The following is a 21157-nucleotide window of genomic DNA, read 5'->3' on the forward strand; positions in this document are numbered from 1 at the left end:
ATCGCACGCGGGCTTGATAGAATTCCTACTATTCGTGATGGAAACGATAATATTATTTCATTGAACAACTGTTTAAGCTGGTGAAATCCGACATCACATTGTGACAGCTTTCAAGCTTGAGGTAGAATAGGGGCAGATGGCTGGACTTGTAAAGTTGACGTTATTCACAATATAATGATTTACTAGGGACGCAAAAATCTAGGATCAACCAATTCCTTCTTGGCCTTGGCGGGTTGACTTTGACTCTATATACAATTCGACTACCGATCCTAACCGCTTAGGTCTCATTTATCTATTTCATGAAGCGAGGTCTGTATAACCTCATTTTGAATCGTGCCTGCATACCTCTTGGATACTATGAACGGACAGCGTTACACCTGTAGCCGTAAAGAAGCTGCACATTCAGCCGTACGTACACGTAATATAAGAAATGATGGCAGCTAGACTGAACGCTGGAGTAAGAGTGGTGTGTGTTGTACAGCCTAGCGTCTAAAGGAGATCTAACATCATGAGATCAGTGCAGTCATGCTCGGAAAAAAAAAAAAAAAAAGCTAGGTATAAGGTGAAGCTGAATAGCGCAACTCAATCAAGGGGATATCGAGGATAACCCATCATTTGTGATAAAATCAACTATATTCATGCCACAAAATGTGAGTAACAATGCCTTGGGTCTATCTACCTGCTGAAGCTATTCATATAACCCCGTGTGATCTCACGAGCAATGCCTACTAGCGCAGAATCACTCGAAGCTGCCCTGCCAATTTGACATCGATATGCAGCTTGATAGTGCTGCACTACTTTCTCTTCCGCATCATGAGTGTTGCAGTGGGATCGGGGAGGATGAACTCTAGAAAATGATACTTGGTCGGCTTCGAGTGGCCTGGCTTGAACTTGACCTCGTAGTCCATAACAATCCTGGATACTACCATCTTAAGGACAGCGACGGCGTAGAATCTGCCGGGGCACGCCTGGCTGCCATATCCAAAAGCCAAGTTCTCTTTGGTATAGTGTCCAGCGAGATGCTTTTCTCTCTCCTCAAGCGGCGCGGAATGCCTCTTGCGAATGCTTCTCGTTGGATCAAAGGTTTCTGGGCTTGGTGCAATCTCGGGATCGATCTGGTTGTGGACGGCGACGAAGCCGATTAATGCGCCTTTGGGTAATGTCAGGCCATCTTTGAATTTGACGGTCTCATGTGCATATCGGTTGGGTGTAACTAGAAGAATTAGCAAACAGCCACATTGTCATGAAGTTCATCTTAACAATGAGCGACTCACTTGATATAGGTTGACTCATCCTCTGACTCTCCTGGAAGAAACCATCGATAAGCTCAAGCTTTCCGGTCCATTCTTTGACTGGCAATCTCTGGCCCACAGGACCAAACTCTTTCGTAACATCAATGACTTCAGCCCGAAGCTTCTCGGACCATTCAGGATGGGCACATAAGTCAAAAAGCAAGTTTGAGATGGCCATAGCCGTAGTGTGGGCTGCGGGGGCAAACATGGAAAGCACGATTTGGGGCAGTATGTCCTTCACCTCATCCATATTCGCGTTGTCAACAACCCAGTTCAACATGCAATCTTCCTCGTCGACTTCCATTCCCTTGGCTCTTTTCTTTTTGGTCTCCTCGTGTCGGGCTAGAACTGGATCGATAATCGCACGAGCTTCTTTTATACCATTCTTCAGCCCCCGTCTCTGAGGGATGATATTCGTGAATATCGGGTGAAGCCACTTTGGCAGTACTCTCATGATCATGGCGGCCGCGACAAAGTCCTCTAAAACGATGAAGAAATTAGTGAAGTGCAACCATTGTTGAACCGGAAACAGGGGAAGAATTGAGCTTAGATAATAGCGACTAGGGGCCGCTAAAAGGTGAAGGCGATTGAGATGTATTCTGAGTGCCTACCAGTAAAGTGTCCCCCAAGGTGAAGCCATTCTTCGCTGCGACAAGCTGGCTTTCCAACTATCATTTTGCCAATTATGCGAATCAAAATCTTGGCAATGACATGCTGAATATTAATTTCAGTCCAGTCTTGCTACTTGTCAGTTGATAAACCTGCACAATTTAGTAATCGGACGCTTACCGTCTGTGGATATTTGAGGCATCTCAACACCATAGGTGTAATCAAGCTCTTTCCTAATTGCTTCGAAATATCTGACCATCTGGCCGCCCTTATTCTCCGAAATCGCCTTGATCGACCAGTCACTATGTGCCCACAAATTGTGCATGGCCCATTGATCGCCCCATTCCTGGAGAATACGTTAGAGAGGGAGGCCATACGGCAGTTTCAAGCCGAGGCATAAATGATAACGCGATACTCACCAAAGAGTTAGCTTTTCCTCGGCTAAGTTTCGCGGTGGGAATATTTCGAAGCTCATTGATGTACTTGGTTGGGAGAATTGTTATATCGTGATCCTGACGACGAAGCACGAATGGAGAATCTTTATACTACAGCACCACGTTAACCACATTGCCATAGCATTGGGAACAATAGTGGACGACTAGACGCACCTTGTGATAGCCAGTCACGATGGTTTTGTGGGCGTCCTTCCAGTACCTCATCTCGAAGAACCATGTCGGCTCCAACCATGACCAGTAGCCATGCACAGGCGCTCCAGCAACCCTAATTCTGCGGCTTGTCGTAACTGATGAGGCACCCCAAGAAAAACAAAGAAACAGTATGACCACCTGCCAGATGCTGAATTTGGCTAAGAATGTGGAAATGTCGGTACCTAGGACAGCGTTCAGCTGGCCGTAGGTACCATTGCTTTGCAACGATGGCGCACTAAGAGCCTCCATCTTTCCTATGTAAAACTGCACATGAACGAGAAGAAAACTTCATAGAATGAAGCGACATAAAATTTCATCTATTTCAATCTTCAAATTGTACCGGAATTGTTTCGTTTTGGTCGATTTGCCATCATGGCCCAATCATGAACTTGAGGCACCGGTGATGCCTATTTTAGAAGTGCCGGTGGGCCCAAGCACAACACTGCCTTACCGTAATTCAATGCCATGCTCTACTACCTACCTAGATAGAGAATATCTCATATCGATCATTGCATAATCTAGGTTGGTTAGTAGCGTGTTGTCGGGGACTGCGACGGTTTCTTGAATAGGCTGCGTGGAAGGAATGCAACGACGCGGACGCAAATGGAGACCTAGTCAGCTCTATGCTTGATGAAAGCTAGAATCCAGGACTTGCTAGCAGAATGAATTCCTTTACAGGTCTTCGGAATCAAGCTGCCGACAGTCTATCGACCAAGTGGTCTACAATAGTAGTATGTTAGGCATGGAATTGACTCCCTTTAGAATACAGTAATCTGCCTTGGCCGCTAACAATACAAGATGTTCCAACGCTTTTGGTGCATGCCATATCCGCCAGTTCGTCGTTTCACTGCATTCGTAGCGGGAGGGAAGATGACTTCAATCAGATCGTTCGCTGACCCATCCCAGAAGGACGAGGTGATATGAGCACAATTTCTGAAATATGCGATACACAAGGATGTGATATCAGTGCTATGGAAGATAGGTACGTGATAGGCGCTTTAAAAAGGTCTATCGAGAGGAAACCCTCAGTATTGGTTGCATGAGTTGTTGGATGGAAGGTCGGGATACTCAGCGCTGTACAAGACAGTCGCAAAGTTTAGTACAAACTTTGTCGCGAGATTCTTGGCTAGCTGATTGTTGGAAAAGCAAAAGCATAATTTCCAGAATGAAAATTCTATGATCTGGAATGATGAAGAGAATTAACACGTGCTGTTCTCTCGGTGCCTCGAAGAAGGGGAGAAAAAATAAGAAAAAGAAAATTATAGCTAGCGATTGTTTCGATCAATCGACCTCCGGGTTATGAGCCCGGCGCTCTTCCACTGAGCTAGCTAGCTGGTCGCTTTGTGTGTATTCAGCGGGATGATATTTGTCCGATCACTAAAAAATGACTATATCACCTGCAAGACTTTGTGCACAATTAATTTTTCCATACAATATCTTTATTAACCGTGAAGTGAATTGGTTGTTCGCTCGTCAATCAGCGCCTCGACCCACTGCGGAATTTCTCGCTACAGTGGATGCAAAGTCGCTAACCCTAGTGCATAGTTACAGCAGCTGTTACCCCCTGGTCCTCTGGAAATAGCGGGCATACAAGCTGTCACTTTCACCTCTGTATTCAGTAACAAATACGTTCCCTCATTCCCAACTTTTTTTTTTCAAAATCTACACGGTTGTAGATAAGGATTGATATATGCATCACAAGAGTTTCAGATCACAAGTATGAGAGCTTCATCAAAACAACTTGTTCTACATCAACCCAATTGAGCGCCTGTCGTATGTAGGCTGATCACCTAACTCAACTAGCAAGACATCCATCTTCAAAACTCGCTATTATACTTCAGCTCTTTGCGCTGTCGCCCTTTCACCATCTTGGAGCCAGGAAAGTTAGCGCAGGGATCGAATTAAAGAAAACAAATGACTAGAGATGTTATAGAATAACAAGAGTGTAGCCGTTGCCCCCAGGATTTGCACGTGAATAGCGCTGCAGTAAGTGAGGTCAAGAGTCTCAAGCCCATCTTGAAAACACCCCATGATGTTTCGCTGATCTTCGTTCACTATAATATGTTCGTGGCGACGAACTTAGTTAAGTGAAGGTGAAATCCATATCAATATGATGAATGTAACTACCTTATAGTCGTATGAGATGAATTGACACTCTACTCGATCATTGGTATGTGCTGCACGACTCCAAGCTTTGGCGAAGCGCGAACGCCCTGAGAGTCTCACTTAGGCAATACCGGGCTTCTGTAAATCGTCTCACACAGCACTGCATGGGCAACTCAACCGCCCTGTTAGGCAATGCCGGGCTATACCAGGCGAATCATCTTCATTGCAAGATCAATACCTTTTTCATTCTTCTTTATTCGCGAAGGACTATTGAACTATTTTTTTTTTCTTGTTCCTCAACAGTCATGATCAGTTTCCCATAAGAGAACCGAAGTATTCATTTTTGCCTTTTACCCTAAATTCGCTAAACATGCGCTTAAAAAACCAGATCACTTCGATACCCCCCCTCGTTCATTTATTTATGCTGCTGCCTGAAGTTCAAGGTGAAACGACCGCAATAGACTGTCTGTGTCTTCAATCCCCAGGGGGCGGATATCGGCCAATTTCTTAATCTTGGCGGTGCTGTCGTGTCGCTCGTCAGTACCCAAGAAGCGAAGTCTTGCAAATAACTTGACTTACACCTGCTTTATCTGATCATCCGACATATTATATAGACCCAGCTGGTCAGCGCGACTACGCACGGCATTCCAGCCAGTTCTCGCGTCAAGTTAGTCGGCAGTCCAAACTAGAGCTGAGAGTGACTTACATGCGGCTATTGATGCACACGTAGCGAGAGAGACCGAAATCCTCGGGGTTGATAATCTCATAGGTCTGAATGCGTCAGCCCGAAGTCCCGTTATTTCGCATCTCATGATGCTCTCAGGCAGACTTACCGAAGGGTTGTTGAGTATGGCCTTGGCATGAATGCCTGCCTTATGTGTGAATGCACACTCGCCACTACGACATTGGTCAGTCTTCGCTACACCTTCCAACCTCAAGCGGCAAGGGGGTTACGTGCGTGACAGGCTGTAATTTCAGTAGTTAGCAGGATTCTGACTGGAGAATAGCAACAAGACAGCACCGGGAGCAACATACGTTGTTATATGGAATAGTTATTTGCACTATATCGGCGACAAGTGTCTCAAGAGCCTTAAGCTCCATGAGATTATACTTGGCCTTGGTATATTCCGGGGCTGTGACGATCATACGGGCCATCAAGGATCCTAGCGGGGTTATACCGTTGCTGCGTGCACGATAAAGTTAATAATGACCATACAGAGTAAGATATTGCCTTTTGCTTTGGAAGAATGCAAGAGCAATGAAGTTCGAGACTTTTCCGAAGGGGTTATAATTGGGGACTGACCGTTCACCTAGATTCTGTGTTAATCTCTCGTATCACAAGAATCGAATGTTTACTCACCAATACCAAGGACAGAGGTGTCAATGTGTGTAGCTCCAGCCTCGAGAGCACTATGTGCGTTCTGCCCCTGAATGTTAGCGTGCATACTCGATTCAAAAGGAGATCAGAGTTGTCGAAAGCGAATAATCCTAGCTCATCAGGACCAGCTTCTGTAAGGAAATAAGGGGCATTGATACGCTTCAAGTATATATAAAGGGTATGGAACATTGACTTACGCTGCTTCAGTGTTAGACTATGCCTCATTGCATAACGGATCACAGCGCCGGAATTGGTCAATGAACTTACGAAACCGAACAACCTACAAGATATTAGTAACCCAGCTTACCATCAACCTCACAAGCACGTACCTGTATCATCATGGAAATGGCACTCAATATCACAGTGCACAACACCTATGATCCGTTAAGCTTCCGCAATTCCCATCTCAGACGAAGCGGGACTACCTACCGCGAAGCCTTCGCACAAGATCGTACACCATCCTCGCAGTAGCTCCTCCTCTAACTCACTGTCAGCCGATCCGGCGGGATTATAGAAACACGGTCAAAACGAACACAGTATCTGCAATACCAACCCTGTTCACGCCGGCCTTATCAACCGCCTGGTAAAGAACAAGGAGATCGACGAGATCCGAGCGGAACGAATCCTCGGATGAGAATCGAACTTCGACACCTTGGCTAGAGAACGAAAGAGAGGTCAGCTCAAGTACTTTCTGCAGTATAAGTTGCGCGACAGACCTCTTGACGTATGCGATGACCTCGAGCGCCGTCTTCTGGATCATCTCCATGCTCTTGCCGTGCGAGAACTCGCGAAGGAAGCTGGATGTGCCTATGACGAGATTGACTCCATCGACGCCTGTCTCAACCTAGAGGTCCCATGTTAATTCATCTAATCGCCGCACAGCGAAGAGCAGAGAGCTTGCTTACGGCCTTCCTGGCGTCGTCCATATGACAGCGCACATCTACCGGTGTTAGTCAATGCAGAGCGAGCTGTCTGAGAGGGTTCGCACGTACGGGTGAGGACCTTGGCCTGCAAGCTGGATTAGTCGAGTTTTCAAGGAGGCACGTAGAATGCTTGCGCCTGTAAGGGTGGTATCGCAGTCCTTACCTTGAGGCCTAAGCTGGCGATCCTTTTGCAGTCTTCGAAGGACTGTGGACTCGAGCACGGATTCGTCAATTCTATGTAGTCGACGCCGAAGGAGTCTAGGGCCTTGGCGATCTTGATCTTATCTTCGGATGTGAAGTATGCCTTCGAGAATTGTTCGCCCTCTCTTAATGTTGAATCGATGATCTTGTATTTGGCAACATTTGAAAAGCAATCTTGATAGCTCTGGTATGGAGAGGATTTCGGTAGTCTCTGGACGGGATGGGTGCCGTTCGTGGTACCGTTTGTTGGGCCATGGGTGGCGCCGTTCGACTCTCCATTCATACGTACGGTCATTGTGTTTGCTGTATAGAGGCTTGTAGGCTCGTTTTTGAATATTCAGGTCGCTCAATTGAAGAGAGAAGTGCTCGTGGTGGATAGTATCATAGGAAAAAGATTGAGTCGGAGGTTGTTGAAATATATCTAATGGGCTACGACCATCTTGCATAAGATGCGCGTACTAGTCACGAAACGCGGGAAAAGACATGGACAGGGTTGAATAGTGAAATATTCCATTATTTGCGCCAGAGTCATCCTCATCATTGGAGGAGGAGGGGTCGCTTTCTGACATGAGTTACGTCCGCATTCCCCTGCGGGACGTAGTACTTCGTCGCCATGGACATGGTAAACGTACTGCGACCAGCATCATGAACATTCTTACAGATACCTAGGTGTCAAGTGCCCATGATGGAAGCGCTACAGGGATATCGCCATTGGCTTATTACCACGCTAATTGCGGACGGAGAGCGAGATTTGGGCCGGCTCATGTGTAGCTGGAGTCTGGCTAGAGGTTTTACTTACTTAGGCACGCCTTGGCTACTTACCTCTAACCAGCGTTTTTACCGTTACATATGCGCACATTGGCCGCCTAACGTCTCTAAGTGGAGTAAATGAGCAGTTATTTGTTTTTCAGAAGGCCAAGCTGAAGCTTACTACTGTTTAACGTGTTTTATGATTACAATTTCCTCAACTAGAATATGACTATGAAAAGTTACGGAAGCCGAAGCAATATAGCTAACGCGAGGTTCGTGGCTTTGTTAAAGTCCTGGGTAGTTTTGGCATACATCAATTGGTAAGTATTCCGGTGATTACTTAGTACGTAGCAGAATTAGTAATCCCAATGGCTGCTGATGCATCTAGGAGGTATCGTCTTACAAAAAAGTTCGCCCGTTTCCGCTTATCCCGAATCAGTGCCCGCCTGCCGAGCCTCTGCTTTATTGTGTTCTAATATTTCCTTGTCTGATGAGCTTTCGATGATGAGCATTCAATAAAAACAATGCCGGGGTCAACCAGCTGAGATTTACAACAGATTCCGAAAATGGGCTAGGCGTAGTCTGGGGAAACCCGCTTCGATAATTGCCAGATCCGACGAAGTCCCTAATTCTGATTGGCTGTCGGGTGCAAAAGAGTGACGCTACAGGCATACTGTAGATGCTTAGCTCCCGATCTGGCGACTGATAGCGGGATAGCCTCATGGGAGATTTGCATGGTCTGTCTCTTGAAGGTGTTGGTCAAGGAGCTAATTCATGTGTATAAGCATGAAGGCATATGAAATTGCATTTAAATTGTCGCAACTGCAGGAAATGTCCGCGCCACGCCAAGAGTCTTGACTTTAATTGTCTGAGATCGCCGATTGCCTTGAGTAAATCAACTCCTCATCATTGAGAGTTGAATATAAAGAGCGGTTTATTGACGCGCTTAGATCATCTACCATCTTTGTGCCCAATCCCGTGCTGCATATTGAGACAGATGACCTTCATCATATCTGCATTAGGCTCTGCTGCCTCATCTGGTAATAAGATGGTGTGACCAGATCTAGTAACACAGTCACAGGATGTCAGATTTCGGGCAGTTCATCCCGGAGTCCGGGTTTGATTGTGGTTCAGACAGAGACAATGTGCACCTCGAGAAATCACCCGGACCAGGTCTGCTACTATTAATTCGCGACATTTGGTGATTGTACAAGTAAACCTTAGAGACATTTCCAATTGGCACCCCCATAATGTATTGTTCCGCTGTGGCGCTGTTAAAAAATCCTACCTCAGCAGTGTAGACAGCCAAGTCACCGTGTCAGGATCCAGCATTGCCATCAACCTGTGCATTCAAGTAATAAGCCCCAAGGGTGAATACAAACAGCTTGACGTGTTACAGCAAGGGGACAATTGGAACTGCTCACTGCCGACTGAAACATCTCACCTAATCTCCCTTGGGTATCTCAATTCAATTGAAGCCGTGTGTTTGTGTGAGTGTATTCTATGTAACGAGAACATTTTTTCGGGGAGTGTCAGAAGTTTTGTCACCCGAGCAATGGTGATGATCCCGCGTACAGTTAACTAGAACCTGAGACTTTAATTCAACTTTTTCTTGATATTGTCCTAAGCTTCCCTTATTGCGACATAGAAAGATTATGATAAGCTCTTGTGCTCTTGATAGACTAAAAGTCCCACAAGTGAAGCATGAGATATAGAGATCAGCAGAGTCATTTTCTTCTTCAAAGACCTGGATGACGACATGTAGCTTGGTGAACAGAAGTGGTACGATAGTGCTTTCAGGATAGATCGAAGAACGCAAGTATGTCTCGGGCCCTTTCAGTTGAGCCTGTGCATTCTTCGATGGACCATGGACTGTATATGGAAGGCTAGATATAAATGGCAGAGAAATTTCATATTTTGGGTCTCTCGTATTTGCCAAAACAAGCTCACTTTGATCATTGTCGTTTATATCTTTGACCAGACCGAGGCTGCCAACATGGGCAACAGCAATTCAACACCGAGTGCGTCACCTGCTACCACTCTCTTGTCAATCCCAACACCGGTTCATAGCTCTTTTGGATCTCTTGAGACCCATCGTACCTTTTCCGTATCACCTTTTGACCACAGTACCTTCATGTCCGTCACGAAACTATCTTCCAAAAGCTCCCATTACGGATCGGTGTCCACTCGAACAGGAGAGTATTGTACTTGGGACTGGAAGAAGGAAAGTTCTTCTTGCACTGTGTGGACATACACGGTCGATGTTCCAACCCCATTCACCTTTCCAACTCCGACTGGAGGGTATGGGACGTCGGAGGGTAGCTTCTCCTCACCCACGCCCTTCCAATACACCTGTACGGATTTCCTTTGCATCGACTCTGTCGCCTCTCAGTTTGGTTTCTCTCTATGTTTAGAAACAGCGACCCCAACAACCAGGACGCTATCGTGGCCTCAGGAGTTCACTACCAATGACTGGCCGACAGTTGCGCCAACCTGTGCTCCAGAGGTAGACATGGATTGTCCAAACCCTCCTTCTGAAATCTCAGACTCCGTCACCTGGACGGACGACTGGCCAACGATTTGGCCAACAATTGAACCGCCTACATTAACTTTGGAGTTGCCAACTGAGACGACTTCAGACGACAAAGAGACTTCATCTCCAACCACATCGAGCACAACCACGACGAGCTGCGAATACGCTAACGACTGCCTACCTCCTGTTCGTCACACCACCAACAAGCATTCATACTCGCATCGCAGCACTCGCACTAGTACCAGCTCTAGGCGAACAACTACATCAACCACGAGCGAGTGTGAATTTTGGTTCGAGGATTGTACCCCTGCTGGGACTGGTGTACCTGGTACCGTTGTACGCGGGACCGCTGAACCTACTACATGGGACTGGGACCCCGATCCGTGGAGCGGTCATACAATCTCGACGACGATCAAAGCCCGTCCACACTGGAGTGCTGGTGCGCAGTAGTAGCCAAGGGCCAGCGCGATGGACTTGGACTCGGACAAGAACGAGTCTGTTGGGGTCAGTGAAGGGCAACATACTCAGGTTTCTTTCATTTGTATTGAAAAAGTTGACCTAACTACTTGATGTAAGGGGCTCGACTCGTTACAGATCATTGGAGGGCTTCACTTACATAGATTAATAAGTAGTTGGGTCGTGAAAATTTTGACGTTTGTGTTTCTTTGACCATTTGTATCCCTACTTGACTAGTGGCATATTGCTTCAGGAAGTATATGATGCTATCAACCAATTCATTTCTCTGCTCTTAACTTATTTTCCGATCTGACTCATCCAAACTGTTGATTGAAGTGCTGTTCTATTTTCTATCTAATATAGTCTAGAGTAAACTTGCTTGCCTTAATGAAATCTAAATAGGCCCATTGCCTGGTTGATACTGACAGTGGATTGGTCCACGTGGCATGATTTTTGCTTACCTCGCACTCGTTCAATATAGAAACACTTGACCCTCCATCATGCTTCCCTAATGTACTCTTTTCCTTCTATCAAGAACAGCCCTTCTACTCAACTCCACCCTGCTTTCTGGCAGACTGCAATACACACTCGTGCTTGACAATGAATTTTTTTCGATTACCAGTAGGCCCAAAGTGATGTTGTCATCGTTATTATATTTAATAAACGACATAGCTCTCGGACCTGGGAAGCGAAAAGTGAAGCAATATCTTGATGCAGCAACCCGCGGTGTGTTAGCAGTCCACGTGCTATAAGTGTTGCAACGATATGTGAATATTTGACTGACATCGAGACGAAAAGATTCGGTCTACAACGAGCTTGGGACGGTACTCGCACCACGATTACATTCCTTTAGAGAGCGCGAGCTTCTACGAGAGACATTCGATAAATATGCCATCGAGAGTCCGGCAGGCAGTAAATGTAATTACATCTTCTTCTCCTCCCTTTTTTAGATCCTGATGTAGCAACCCCAGTACTTACTCAAGAACCCTCAAACATAGCCTGGACCGAAGAATGCTTTCGCCGCCATATCCGAAGGTCTTGGGAAGATGTCACAATCTCCGAAACCGCGGTGCGATTACTTTAGCGGAGTTTTTATTTCTACGCCCGCCATCCGTTCCCCACGGCTCTCCAGGAGACGCAAGGCGCGAAGCTGGATTTCGAATCGTTCAAGCGTGCGGCGCTGTTGACCGTCTTTCAAGCAGATAGCTTGCTTGGCACCCGTGAGCTCGACTGGTACTGGCGCGAGGACGCGGCGTTCTTCCAACGGGCTGGTATCTCTCGGGTGTTCAGTAGCATCGCGCTCCCGTCTGTTTCATGCGGGTCACAGCAGAATATTGATGTCGGCGCGTTCAATGATGCCATGGATGTCCTAGTCATGACTGGTCCGCAGCTCATAAACGCGGTGCCTTCGGAGGATCAACTTGAATCCGGAGTGCGGAGGCTATTTGCTGAAGGTGGACGCCGAGTGATGCGCGGTCAGATGGTGAGGCGAAAGGATTTGTCTACTGTAATAGATCCAATGTTGCGGTTGAGATTGCGGGAACAGACATGGGGATTGTATCACCCACTTGGTGACATTATTGAAGAAAACTGCGAATGTCCTGGTGAGACGAAGGCCTTGGTAGATTTTTTGGCAGGTAACAATAGCAGAGAAGACGTTGGTGTTCAGCAGCTTTCTAGAGTAGCAGACTTGCTGGTGAGCATCTTAACACCTCGGAATGAATGTGTCTTATACTGATATCACCAAGCCCAACTTTTTGTTGCGGTTCCAGCAGTTATGGACAGTGTTATTGCAACCTGCGGAATCAGCTGACATCACGAAGCTGCCTGTCCGTGGCATCGAATTGCCCCATATCACTGGCATCATTTCATTCTTCGCCCCTCACATTGATCTTGACAATGTCGGTCGGCAACGAAGTAACGTGCAAAATACGCAAATCACATTAAATCCACTGACTTCAGGAACTTCAGGTTCGCTTGATGCGACAATTTTACACCAATCTCAAGCACTCTCAAACAGTGTGTCTGCACACGTCGTGTTGTTTACCACGGCGGTTGATGTAGGTGTAGGTACACTAAAGACGATAATAGGCGGCTACTTTCCCACTGAGGGCGCCCATGTACTCTTCCAGCTTCAGCCAAGCTTCCGCCTCTTACACTCGACAAAACGTAACGTGTCACTTGCCGATCTGGTAAAGACTGAAAGTAAACTTAGTGATCAGACTGTAGGAAGTGAAGAATCAAGTTCGCTCTATTGGATCGGTGACCCTATAGCGCCGGGCGCAGGTATTCGAGTTGATCCCAAGCAAAGAACAGCACGTCTTGCCAGAGAAACAGGAGATTGCTATACAGATGTGCAAGTGTCAAGTGGGGAGGACAGCGGCGGAATGAGCGGAGATCTCACGATTCATGATGCTAGGATGGATTTATTCGTCGTCGCGGGTACGGGAATTGATAAAAAGAGTTAAGGGCTATCCGGATACTTCAATCTATTTGGGCGATGACAGCAGTCCTTATAATATGGAGATTGGCTTCAAGCACAGCATCAAAACACAGGCGGTCAGTGCTGTAAGACCTGGTTGGAGTTTTGCTAAGGCCATAAGAGCTTCACTTGAGATGCCAAACGGAGATAACACTAAATCAACCGTTCGCATCGTTTCGCCAGCCAACTTCTGTTTGAATTCGGTGTCCTTCTCTTAAGATGCAACACGATAATGTGTTCAAGCAAATCGATTGCTGACCACATAATGCGACGAATACGAATTACGCGCTGGTCAAAGTTGGGGATGGAGGCGGGGTTTAGCACAGTGACTCAGTGAGATGGTTGTCAGCACTGCACTCAGCAAGCGTGAGTCATTCGAGATCAATCAAACATGACCCTCACGAGCTCCAAGCATAGCTGTACTTGATCATCGCTAATTAACCTTCCAACATGAAGCCCAACATGGAAAATGTCATTGCAACCCTTCGCCCTCAGATCCTCAGGACTGAGTCGAATCCCAGTCAGCCCGTAGTGGTAATGACTTGTGGCATCGCAGGTAATACCACACAAGCCCTCTTCAAAGGGTTTACTTAACATGCGTCAAACACCAAAGAACACTTCCTCTAACTCATCCACAGGCGCCGGCAAATCAACATTCTCAAAAGCTCTCGTTGCAGCACATCCCAACTTCGAGCGTCTTTCCCTCGACAACATTCTCGCATCAAAGCACGGGCTCTACAGCGTAGACTACGCGCCGGAGAAATACCCAGAGTACCTCGACGAGGCCGCGGAAGAATGTCTCGCGAGGTTGAAGCGTCTTCTCACGGAAGAGAACAGAGACGTCGTCTTCGACCGGGCGTTCTGGAATAAACCGGATCGCGACGAGGCGAAGAGTCTTATTGAGAGTCTGGGGGCTAGATGGGTGCTCGTGTACCTCAAGGCACCTGATAAGGAAACGCTATGGAAGCGCATATGTCGGAGGAGAGAAGTGGAAGTCAATGCGGATTGCGCGTACCAGATCACGCCTGATATCTTGGACATGTATTGGAGTGGGTTTGAAGAGCCTGTTGATGAGGGTGCGATTACGGTTGATACTAGTGCTGCGAGTTCGACATGACGTATTCTCCGCATCAAATCATGAGTTCTGAGTTGTGCAATTGGGCCACTGATTAATGGGAAGGCGTTGGCTAGAGAGCGATGGTGACCGAATGCAGCGTCGAACCATCTGAGAAGAGGGGGTTAGGCCGCAAGCATGTAATAAGACAGCATATCATGACATGAGATCGACTTGGCGGCTTGTTACAGGGTAGAATGCAGAGCTCGGTTGTTAACACCATGTAGATCTACTGGTCGCGGGAGGGATCTGGGGTCTGTACTGAATGCGTCTCGCTGAGATTCAAGTGTGCCTTCAATGGCACCATCTGTTAGATCTATGAAATATAAGCTATTTAGGTGATATTTATCTTTTGAATATAAAGTACAGAGGTTTGGCGGATGTGGTACGAATATTCCACCGCCCGACGGTTTACGCCGGCCAATGGGCTCGAGCGAAATGTCCATGTCTGGGTAGACAGTGCATATGCTCATCCTAATCATCTTACTTCGATTACTTCTATCAATACATTCCGGTCCAGCAGAGATGCCATCTCCTACCAGTGCCGGAGTCCTCCAGACACATATACTCACCGAGAAGCACACGATCTTGATCCGAGATGAAATATACGGCGAGGAACTCGTCCACGAACCAGTTCTCGTAGACCTTCTGCAAAGCCCCGAGGTGCAGCGACTGCACGGGATCTGCCAGCACGGCGTCACCGGATTCTTGGGCCTGACGCCGCGCGTCACGCGGCTCGAGCACTCGGTCGGCGCATTTATGCTCGTGCGAAGAGTAGGTGGCGTGATGGAAGAGCAAGTCGCTGCTCTTCTCCACGACATCTCTCATACCGCCCTCAGCCACGTCATCGATTACGCCCTCTCCAAGCCTGGGGAAGAAAGCTACCACGAGGTGCACAAGACGCGGTATCTTGCGACGACGCGGCTGCCGGATATCCTCGCCAGACATGGGATTACTCAGAACGTTTTCCAAGAAGAACTGTTCCCGTTGGTGGAGATGCCTTCGCCTCAACTGTGCGCCGATCGTCTGGACTACGCTTTACGCGACGCAGTCAGCTTCGGCAAACTTGCTATGGAAGACGCCAGGAGGGTTGTCGGCTCATTGAAGGCGTTTCCCAGTGCTACGGCGGCCAACCGTCTGCTGGTGCTGAACGACCCCCATGTAGCGCTCACTCTTTCCCGCGCGTACATCGCCGCCGACAAAGACGTCTGGTCAAGTCCAGCTCACATCGACATGTATCAGCGGACGGGCCGGGTGATAGGCGAACTGGTAGAGGCAGGGTCTGTGGATGATGAGATGTTGTGGCAGGTGTCCGACGCAGAATTCTGGACTCTGCTTCGTCAGGCGGCGAATCCTGAGCAGCTTCGCGCTATCAAGAGACTGGAAGACGAAGGGATTCCGGAGGACGACGGGCTCCGACTACCACAAGGCGCGAAAATTCGAACTCTCGATCCAGATGTTTGGCAAGGAGGAGAAGAGCAACCGGCGCCGTTGTCGATGGTGTTGCCAACGTGGGGATCAGAGCGACTACAGTATATTCGCAGCCGTAGTCAGCATTGATGATAGCTTCGAGGAAGAAGATTTCAATCAATGGCAAGTGTGTATCCCATCTATCAGCACATACCACCACCGAACCCAAATCTCAACAGCCACACTAGAATGAAAATAATACCATAGGTACCTAGTAATGACACAAAGACAAATGGTAATTATAATTACATCACAATATCAATCTCACTCATTTCCCATAAACTACCAAAAATTCATAACAATAATTTCATTTCTCATCAACATCTCTATCTCACCCATGATAATTATCCCCACCCTAATTAAATTAGGTCTGATTCTGACTTTGTCCCCCCCTCGACTTCGACCGCGACCTCGCCCGACTCTTAAACGGGAAATACGCCGGGGCCTTCGCGCGCCTGCCCGCGTCGCGCTTGCACTCGCCCTGGCACCGCCCGTGCTCGCACGGCACGCCGCCCGCGACGAACGCGCTGCGGCTCAGCGGTGGTTTCGAGCCGGCTCGGATGCGTGGGGTCCGGGGCCGGTCCGTTGCGTCTGGACCCGAAGTTGATGTACTCCGGCCGCGACGGCTGGAGGTTGATGAACGTCCGCGTGGTGGGGTAGTGTGCTTTTCTGATGATGTTTCGTTGTCGGAAGATACTTCGCTTTCGTAGCTTTTCTCTTGCTTATCGGTGTCAATGGCGGCGCTTGCATGGATCATTTCTTCCGATGTAGGAGACATGTCTTTTGGAGGCATTTCTTGAGAATTTGTTTCCTTTACTGCTGGAGCTTGATTTCCCGGCTGAGGCAACGGCGCTGGAACTCTCTCCCGTGCAACGAGAGGTCGTTCTTGCTTGCTCTTGGCTGGAAACCGCGACCTCAGCGCTGCGTCAAGTTTCTCTGGGTCAAAGGGATCTGGGATGGCGTCATGGCAGCCCCATTTGTTCCGCAGATATTCCTCGTACTTGCTCATTTCTCTGTCGGTCTTAGATAGCCGCTTCTTCCGCTGATCCATCTCGTTCTCTCTTAGATAGACCTCTCGGACTGGGGTGTAATGGTCTGAGTCTCGAGCATTGCTTGCTTGCCTGGTGAGATTCGCGGTGCGTGGTGGTGGGTGTTCACGTTGAGTAAGCTGTCTCTCCATGGTTGGTGGCAAGATGTGATGAGATTCGCTCTCTTGTTGTGTAGTGTGCTTCTTGAATGTTGAAATCTATGAGTGCTGCCTTAGGTATTTTGCTGGATCAAACTCGAGCGGTGGCCTAATTGTATAGTCTGAGCCTTTAATACACTTTTCTTTGTTATCGTAAAACAATGCTCTTTGGCACAAGAGCTAACTACTCGAAATCACAAGAGATAAAGAGAAACCACCGTCATTGGTAACACAACGACTATACTTCGCGTCAATATTGTACGAAACAAGTTCTTCCGCCTTACGTCAAAGAATTTGTTGACCTGGCTGATACCAAACACTGTCGAAGTTGGAGAATATCAAGTAGTTGGAATATAGGCAACATTCGAAGACGGATCACCCTTTCTGTTGGGAAGCGTAGAGACACGTGCACGTGTGGCGGTAACGGATAATCGGACGAGACGAAATAACTTCTAGGACTGGCGGGATGGCGGTAGTATAAATAGTAAGAGAGTGGTGTATTTCTCCCTTACTTCACCATTTAGGGTGTTGTCCGATTTAAGGGAATAATGAGATAGCTAACAAACAAACAACTATTTATAATTGTCATACATGAGTCTCTCCTACGGGCACAGAAGGGGCCTCACCTTTGGAGGTTAGTGTCGTGGGCATAACTAACGCCCCTTCGTCTAAGATGTTCTCCTTTGTGCGGTGCATTATATGTGACGAAATCCAAACTCGAAATTCAATTCCATGCTAAAAAGGTCCTAGTCATATACAATCATGCCGTACAAATAAAAGAGAGGGGTATCGTCTATCGCTTTTGATGTGGTGGCTGACCAGTCACCACTTATAACCATTTCGCAGCCTCTCCAAGTGCCGCTAGAGGCCCGATATGGGCAATATATCCGTCCGGCCGAATAAGCACGTAACCAGCAGCGGTAAAGCCAAACGCCTTGTGAAGACCGCCGTCAATATCCACGTATCCTGCCTGTCCCTTTTGTCCCCCGCTGAATATCGTATGCACCTTGACAGCAGTCTTGGCGTCTTCGAGAAAACGGGCCTCGGCACGACTCAACTCGCCCTCGCTAGCTTGTTTTGCCCCTGACCCTGAGAAGAGTATGAGATGATGACTAAGAGGGGTCAGAAGATCGAGCATCCACTTCTCGCCCTCTGGACCCATGATTTTACCATCGACAGCCCTATCTCCTCCCTTTATAGGACCGTCGAAACCGTTCGCGGTCGCCACGATGTCCGAGTGGCGGTATCTAATCCGGAGTTGTGCTATGAACTGAAACCGCGTCTGTAGGCGTGCCTTGTTCCACGTGGCGAGGGGTATTATCCAGGGTAGGATCAAGTTGCGGAAGAAGAGAAAGATGGGGTTCGTAGATGTTACGTATGTGAACACCCTGTCGGTAGTCTGGAGGAGATGCTGTCCTATACGATGCCGCTCGGTGTTGTACGTATCTAGGAACGAGTCTGGCTTCTCGCCGCGCAGAACAGCGGCAAGCTTCCACCCAAGATTAACTGCGTCTTGGATGCCGGTGTTCATACCCTGGCCTCCAGCAGGGGAGTGGATATGCGCGGCGTCCCCGGCTACGAAGAGTCTTCCGTCGCGGTAATTGTTGACACCCCGATGGTGGAGACGAAACCGGGTGACCCACGATGCATCGTGTAGAGAGCCTCCGCCCGGAAAGATCTCCTGCATGAATTCTTCAAAATCTTCTAGTTTAGGGTCGCGCGTGGTATCCTGACCCGGTCGCGATACGACAAGTCGGACTCTCCCGTCCTTTAGCGGCAGCACAATCATCGCGCCGTTGCCTAGACACATATAAGCCTGGCCTTGAGGCATAGAAGACTCCATAAAGGTATCGGCACAGATAAACTCCTGGGGATAGACATCGCCATCGAAAGAAAGATTGGAAGCGTGACGGACGGCGCTGTGAGCGCCATCGGCACCAACTATGTACTTCACGCGTACTTTCTCCTCGTCGCCGTTCTCGGGAGATAATGTGGCGTTGACGCCATCCTTGTCTTGGGTGATGTTCTTGACCTCAACTCCCATCTCAACTTTGACCTCGTGCTTAGCAAGCATCATCTCAAGCCAACTCTCCGTCTCATCTTGAGTTATAGTCATAGTAGCAGGAAATTTGGTCCCAGTCAGCGTGACATCATTAATATTGATGTCTGCCAGTTTTTTGCCAGAGACACACATAGAGGCCGCGCCGGCCACCTTGCCTAGCGATTGAAGCTCTCCGACGTTGCTGGCGCCATGTCGGTTGAAAACTTCAAGGGTTCTGGGTTGCACAACGAGCGCACGGCTGAAGGGTGATCGCACTGAGGCTTTGTCGACGATGCGGAAAGAGATTCCTTGGACGGCTAACTCTAGAGCGAGGGTCATGCCGGTAGGACCACCACCCACAATGAGGATATCGACGTCACTTGGCATTGCAAAGATAGCCGAGTTGCGATAGTAACTTTTGATGATTGAGAGGTACTTTTTCGACAAAGAATAATGGAATAAAAATGCCAAAAAGTGTTGATCGTGAAGATCTGCTTTGGGTCAGTGTCTTTCTCGCTGCCCAAGGCGAGCGCAGGTCTTCTCTTATAAGACGCGACAACGCCTCATGTTGTTGGTCTCTTCACCTTGAAACTCGCCCTTAACGGACAATAGGGGCCGAGTATTCGGACGCAGCTCAGCAGTACCGGTTGATGCGCCTCCGACCTTTCACTACGCAAAGTGTGGGGATTCTTCGCTCAACGTGTGCGAGGGAGGGGAGTGATCCAGCCGGTCCTGCTTAGTGGCTAAGACTACCCATGCGGCGATGCCGAAGAAGGGTAGCGCTGTTGGCACCCAGTGAGCTAACGTAACGAATCGGATATAATAGGGAAAAAAGGACCTCAAGAGCTCGCGCCCCGACTCCCGCCCAGCTTACGTGAAGTCAAGCGCTCGTTAAAAGGACCGTTTTAGCGCCAAAAAATGGTCAAAAGGACTCCAATACGGCCTAAGGGCGGGATCGCGCTACTGGAGCTACAACCGTCATGCTGTGCGCAGGCAGTAAGGGTCACATGTTGATCGTCATCGCGCACAAACTTTGCGATGGATCTTGAAGTTCTCAGCTCCTTCATAGGGCAGAGTATTTGTGTCAAAATGGTTCGCTGCCAGCGTCGTACTTGTGTTCACTATATGGATCCCTTGCCTCGAATAGCCTCATCCACAGGCTATACCGGTACACTACACCGAGGCAAGGATGTAAAAGGTCTTCTGCCATTTTCCAGGAATTTCTAGTCTAGAAGCAAAAGTGGCTTTTTGCGTCTGACAGTATACAGCTTTGGGGGAATACCGCGTCTATTATTGGGGTTGCAGTTCGTGAAGCTGTACGCATACAGACCCGGAGACGGTGGCGGCAGTGTGTGTCTTGCATGTGCGTGTAGCGAGCATGATTACTTAACCTCTTTAAGCGAACTGGTATGCTTCCTGCGTGTGTTAGTATTGTGTGTACTTGGACTCACGATGCCATGATAGATGTGTGTTGCCTACACTTGCTCGTGGAGGTGAGGTGTAGGTAGGTATCCTATAAGGTTGAGAAAGAGTCAAGCCACGACTCATCTCCAAAGCGACCGCGATGCAACATAGCAGCCGATGCATATTCTTGAATCAATTCGAGACTTGTAGAACTTCGGGGACGTGTCTCGTCTTGTTTGCTACATTCTTGGCACAAGGTAGGCACAAGGTAGGTAGCCGCGTGTGATGCATCCCATGTCTTGGATATGATTACAGGAAGGTTTCGGACGCTCTCATGAGCCATTCCTCTGCCATCCGAGAGCCAGGCCAGTTTAAAATAAGAATTCCTTAGCCTGGACTCAGCAACGCGGGAAGCGGAATTGGTTAATTTAGCCACGAATCCAAATACTGAAGCAAAAGGGTCTGAATCAGTCTATGTTGAAATAGGTAGGATCGATTGGTATCGATTCCATGCGATGCAATTGAAGCCATGTGGTCGGCGTTTTCTGCAGGCGAGGGATGGAGA

The 21157-nt window shown here is 48.2% G+C and overlaps 7 protein-coding genes and 1 non-coding gene across 8 annotated transcripts; 3 read left to right on the forward strand and 5 right to left on the reverse strand.

Moving 5' to 3' along the window:
* Positions 1-794: 794 nt before the first annotated feature.
* F5B22DRAFT_656652 (cytochrome P450) lies at positions 795-2919 on the reverse strand (the record flags this gene model as incomplete). Its single annotated transcript, XM_047979977.1, has 7 exons — positions 795-1213; positions 1275-1772; positions 1904-2029; positions 2082-2247; positions 2321-2446; positions 2510-2791; positions 2917-2919. The coding sequence occupies 7 exons, from the start codon at positions 2917-2919 to the stop codon at positions 795-797; spliced, it is 1620 nt and encodes a 539-aa protein (XP_047830000.1).
* An 891-nt stretch (positions 2920-3810) lies between these two features.
* Positions 3811-3882, reverse strand: F5B22DRAFT_t119. Its single transcript has one exon. It is a non-coding gene; the product is annotated as a tRNA-Met (tRNA).
* Positions 3883-4918: 1036 nt separating this feature from the next.
* F5B22DRAFT_610454 (homocitrate synthase) lies at positions 4919-7615 on the reverse strand. The gene is made up of 13 exons (XM_047975202.1): positions 7119-7615; positions 6938-6940; positions 6749-6876; positions 6566-6688; positions 6462-6511; positions 6352-6406; position 6230; positions 6011-6081; positions 5690-5837; positions 5488-5544; positions 5361-5425; positions 5234-5311; positions 4919-5176 (listed from the first exon to the last, which is right to left on the reverse strand). Exons 1-13 carry the CDS (start codon positions 7449-7451, stop codon positions 5074-5076), a joined length of 1215 nt encoding a protein of 404 aa, XP_047830001.1. The 5' UTR covers positions 7452-7615; the 3' UTR covers positions 4919-5073.
* A 3915-nt stretch (positions 7616-11530) lies between these two features.
* Positions 11531-13667, forward strand: F5B22DRAFT_656656 (uncharacterized protein; the record flags this gene model as incomplete). Its single annotated transcript, XM_047979978.1, has 3 exons — positions 11531-11625; positions 11985-12591; positions 12644-13667. The coding sequence occupies 3 exons, from the start codon at positions 11531-11533 to the stop codon at positions 13361-13363; spliced, it is 1422 nt and encodes a 473-aa protein (XP_047830002.1). The 3' UTR covers positions 13364-13667.
* On the forward strand, positions 13557-14869 carry F5B22DRAFT_227998 (P-loop containing nucleoside triphosphate hydrolase protein). The gene is made up of 3 exons (XM_047969813.1): positions 13557-13743; positions 13834-13933; positions 14016-14869. Exons 2-3 carry the CDS (start codon positions 13840-13842, stop codon positions 14492-14494), a joined length of 573 nt encoding a protein of 190 aa, XP_047830003.1. The 5' UTR covers positions 13557-13743; positions 13834-13839; the 3' UTR covers positions 14495-14869.
* A 147-nt stretch (positions 14870-15016) lies between these two features.
* F5B22DRAFT_647457 (uncharacterized protein) lies at positions 15017-16051 on the forward strand (the record flags this gene model as incomplete). Its single annotated transcript, XM_047978871.1, has 1 exon — positions 15017-16051. One exon carries the CDS (start codon positions 15017-15019, stop codon positions 16049-16051), a length of 1035 nt encoding a protein of 344 aa, XP_047830004.1.
* Positions 16052-16188: 137 nt separating this feature from the next.
* F5B22DRAFT_228026 (uncharacterized protein) lies at positions 16189-17558 on the reverse strand. Its single transcript, XM_047969814.1, has one exon. The coding sequence runs from the start codon at positions 17139-17141 to the stop codon at positions 16326-16328; it is 816 nt and encodes a 271-aa protein (XP_047830005.1). The 5' UTR covers positions 17142-17558; the 3' UTR covers positions 16189-16325.
* F5B22DRAFT_228041 (FAD binding domain-containing protein) lies at positions 17559-19900 on the reverse strand. Its single transcript, XM_047969815.1, has one exon. The coding sequence runs from the start codon at positions 19573-19575 to the stop codon at positions 17977-17979; it is 1599 nt and encodes a 532-aa protein (XP_047830006.1). The 5' UTR covers positions 19576-19900; the 3' UTR covers positions 17559-17976.
* Between the last annotated feature and the right edge of the window lie 1257 nt (positions 19901-21157).

Source organism: Xylaria bambusicola, assembly GCF_022495145.1.
Source record: "Xylaria bambusicola strain CBS 139988 unplaced genomic scaffold F5B22scaffold_26, whole genome shotgun sequence".
Lineage (NCBI taxonomy): Eukaryota > Fungi > Ascomycota > Sordariomycetes > Xylariales > Xylariaceae > Xylaria > Xylaria bambusicola.

What these genes read in the sequence shown, in the direction of transcription:
- F5B22DRAFT_610454 (XM_047975202.1), bottom strand. Translation starts at nt 7,451, where the DNA reads ATGACCGTACGTATGAATGGAGAGTCGAACGGCGCCACCCATGGCCCA. An exon ending in GTCATCGCATACGTCAAGAG is followed by an intron (nt 6,689 to 6,748) that starts GTCTGTCGCGCA and finishes TTCGTTCTCTAG; the next exon opens with CCAAGGTGTCGAAGTTCGAT. An exon ending in CCATACTCAACAACCCTTCG is followed by an intron (nt 5,426 to 5,487) that starts GTAAGTCTGCCT and finishes TGACGCATTCAG; the next exon opens with ACCTATGAGATTATCAACCC.
- F5B22DRAFT_227998 (XM_047969813.1), top strand. Translation starts at nt 13,840, where the DNA reads ATGGAAAATGTCATTGCAACCCTTCGCCCTCAGATCCTCAGGACTGAG. An exon ending in AATGACTTGTGGCATCGCAG is followed by an intron (nt 13,934 to 14,015) that starts GTAATACCACAC and finishes ACTCATCCACAG; the next exon opens with GCGCCGGCAAATCAACATTC.
- F5B22DRAFT_228026 (XM_047969814.1), bottom strand. Translation starts at nt 17,141, where the DNA reads ATGGAGAGACAGCTTACTCAACGTGAACACCCACCACCACGCACCGCG.
- F5B22DRAFT_228041 (XM_047969815.1), bottom strand. Translation starts at nt 19,575, where the DNA reads ATGCCAAGTGACGTCGATATCCTCATTGTGGGTGGTGGTCCTACCGGC.